Source organism: Phaethon aethereus, assembly GCF_964289735.1.
Source record: "Phaethon aethereus genome assembly, chromosome: 1".
Taxonomy (NCBI): domain Eukaryota; kingdom Metazoa; phylum Chordata; class Aves; order Phaethontiformes; family Phaethontidae; genus Phaethon; species Phaethon aethereus.
The window spans coordinates 83,817,736-83,820,579 of NC_138575.1; the positions used below are offsets into that span (position 1 = coordinate 83,817,736).

Sequence of the window (2,844 nt, forward strand, 5' to 3'; positions counted from 1 at the left end):
ATACAGAACTGGATATCTGAAGCATAAAGTACATCTCATTAAACACTACTGTGTGGAGATAAACTGCAGAGATAACAAATGAATTTACTCAAATGCGCCTTGCATCAGAAGGCACTTACCACTATGAAGATTAAGTTGGTACTATAAAAGCCAGTTAACATCAGGGCACTGGCATAAATAAGGCTGAAATAAGCTCAAAACAGAGAACCTTCACCAAGCCTGTTGATTTCTTAAAGCCTGTTTTTGATAAATGGAACATGGTCACAAGTAACAAAGAGCTTTTACATCTATGCACCTTTTTTGAAACACAAACCAAGAGGATCTTTAGCATGCCACGGGCTGCAAAGAAGGAAGGCATCTGCTTGCTGACTTTCCCCTACAGCTGCAGAATTCACTGTGATGCTGGCTACAGCGTTTCCATTATTCAAAGGCAATGGCATGGCAGGCGTGACTGATCCCACAGCCAAGGGCACTGCGCTGGCACAGGAACCAAGGGCACAGCTTGAGCCAGATGTTTGTAGCCCCTTTAACTGTTTACTCCCTGTCGAAACCTTCAGCTTGAAGTAGTGGCAAGGCCTTCTTTGCTAGTGGAGCAGAAAGGCTCGGTTTCACAGCACATATTGGATTAAAGCAGTCTTCAAAAACAGAGAAAGAAATTCACGAGGGAGTGGGGGATGACAGCTAGCACTCCACGGAATAAAGCAAGAGCATTTCTGGCAGCACATGGTAATGAGAAACAGCAAATCAGGACAGAAGAGCCCATTATCACAATCATTCTGTTTACGGTATCACAATTCACAGTCTGGCATGTAAATGCTGAACAGATCCAGCTGCTAGTAGGAAGACGGCTGTGCAGCAGCTTGCAACTCTGTGTCTGGAACTAGGATAGCAAAACTGATCACACCTCTGTCAGCATTTTCTTCTCTTTATAACCTTGGTTGTTGGGAGGAATGAAGTTGGAATACTTCATGGACTCCAGATCTTCTGCTTCCAGGAATTCAGATTTGCTGAGAGACTGATTACTGTCTCCCTTCTTGGGCTCAGAGAAGGGTGACTGCTGCTGGCCACAGGTGACATGGGTGTACTGGCACTGCTCTTCATGATCAGTCTCTCGGTGGTAGAAGTAGTTGAAGTTGGACACGATGACAGGGACAGGGAGGGCGATGGTGAGCACACCTGCGATGGCACACAAGGAACCCACAATCTTGCCACCAATTGTCATGGGATACATGTCCCCGTAGCCTACAGTGGTCATGGACACCACTGCCCACCAAAAAGCATCAGGGATGCTGGTGAACAGGGAGTCAGGGTCATCAGTCTCTGCAAAGTAGACAGCACTGGAGAAGAGGATGACCCCGATGAAGAGGAAGAAGATGAGGAGGCCCAGCTCCCTCATGCTGGCCTGGAGAGTCTTCCCCAAGATCTGCAGCCCCTTGGAGTGCCTGGAGAGCTTGAAGATCCTGAAGACTCTGACCAAGCGGATGACCCTGAGGATTGCCAGGGACATGGCTTGCTGCTGGCCTCCGTTGTTGCTGCTGCTGCCAGGCTGCTGCTTCTGTTGCTGCTGCTGGGCGAGCTCAGTACCCAGAGTGATAAAGTAGGGGATGATGGCCACGATGTCAATGATGTTCATGATGTTGCGGGAGAACTCAGGCTTGCTGGGGCAGGCGAAGAAGCGGACAAGGAGCTCAAAGGAGAACCAGATGATGCACAGGGTCTCGATTAGGAAGAAAGGGTCAGTGAAGAAGGGGCCAGCACCAGCGGCAGGGTGCAGGGGCGGTGGAGTCCCGCTTGGCGGTGGTGGCGGCGGCAGCAGCAGTGCCTCGTCACCAGGCAGCGGAGCGTCCCCAAAGCCAGGCTGGGCCCCCTTGGGCTCCTGGCGAAACTCGGGTAGGGTCTCCAGGCAGAAGATGACAATGGAGATGAGGATGACTAGAACGGAGACGATGGCAATGGCCCGGGCTGGCCCAGAGCTCTCAGGGTACTCGAAGAGCAGCCAGACCTGGCGCTGGAAGTGGTGTTGGGGCAGGGGCTTCTCCTCCTCTTGAATGAAGCCCTCGTCCTCCCGGAAGGTCTCGATGGCCTCCTGGCCCAGCTGGTAGAAGCGGATCTCCTCCAGGAAGATGTCGAGGGGCACATGGACCGGCCGGCGGAGTCGCCCCCCGGACTGGTAGTAGTAGAGGATGGCGTCGAAGCTGGGCCGGTTGCGGTCAAAGAAGTACTCGTTGCGGAGCGGGTCGAAGTAGCGCACCCGGCGGCTGGGGTCCCCCAGCAGCGTATCGGGGAAGATGGAGAGGGTCCGCAGCTGCGTCTCGAAGCGCAGCCCCGAGATGTTGATCACCAGCCGCTCGCTGCTGCAGCAGCTGCCGCCGCTCCGCTCCTCGCCCGGCGCCTCCGCCTCCGCCTCGCCGCCGCCCGCCCGCGGGGCCGCCAGCGCCAGCGGCTCCTCCGCCCGCATCCCGCCCGCTCTGCTCCGCACCCCGCCGCCGCCGCCGACTCGCCCCTCGCCTTCAGCGGGCGCCGGCCGCCATCCGCCCGCCGCCCCCGCCCCGCCTGTTGCGCCTCGGTGCGACCGCGGCGGCTCCGCGGGGCTCCCAGCGCGGCGCAGCTCCTCTCCCGGCCCCGGCCCCGGCGCGCTCTGCCCGCGCTGGGGCACGGCGCTGCTGCACGGCGCGGCCGGCTCTGCCCTCCCCGCCGCGCACACACACACCCCCCGACACACCGACACAGACGGGAGGGGGGAGAGAGAGGAGGAGAGGGAGGTGTGAGAGCACGCACACACGCGGTTACAGAGAGGGAAAGGGAGCGCGGCACACGCAGACACACACAGACGCGCGCAGAGAC

General features: G+C 57.6%; 1 protein-coding gene across 1 annotated transcript; it reads right to left on the reverse strand.

The window, feature by feature from the left end:
• Positions 1–898: 898 nt before the first annotated feature.
• Positions 899–2,458, reverse strand: LOC309407594 (potassium voltage-gated channel subfamily A member 6-like; the record flags this gene model as incomplete). The annotated part of the gene is made up of 1 exon (XM_082003170.1): positions 899–2,458. One exon carries the CDS (start codon positions 2,456–2,458, stop codon positions 899–901), a length of 1,560 nt encoding a protein of 519 aa, XP_081859296.1.
• Positions 2,459–2,844: the final 386 nt, after the last annotated feature.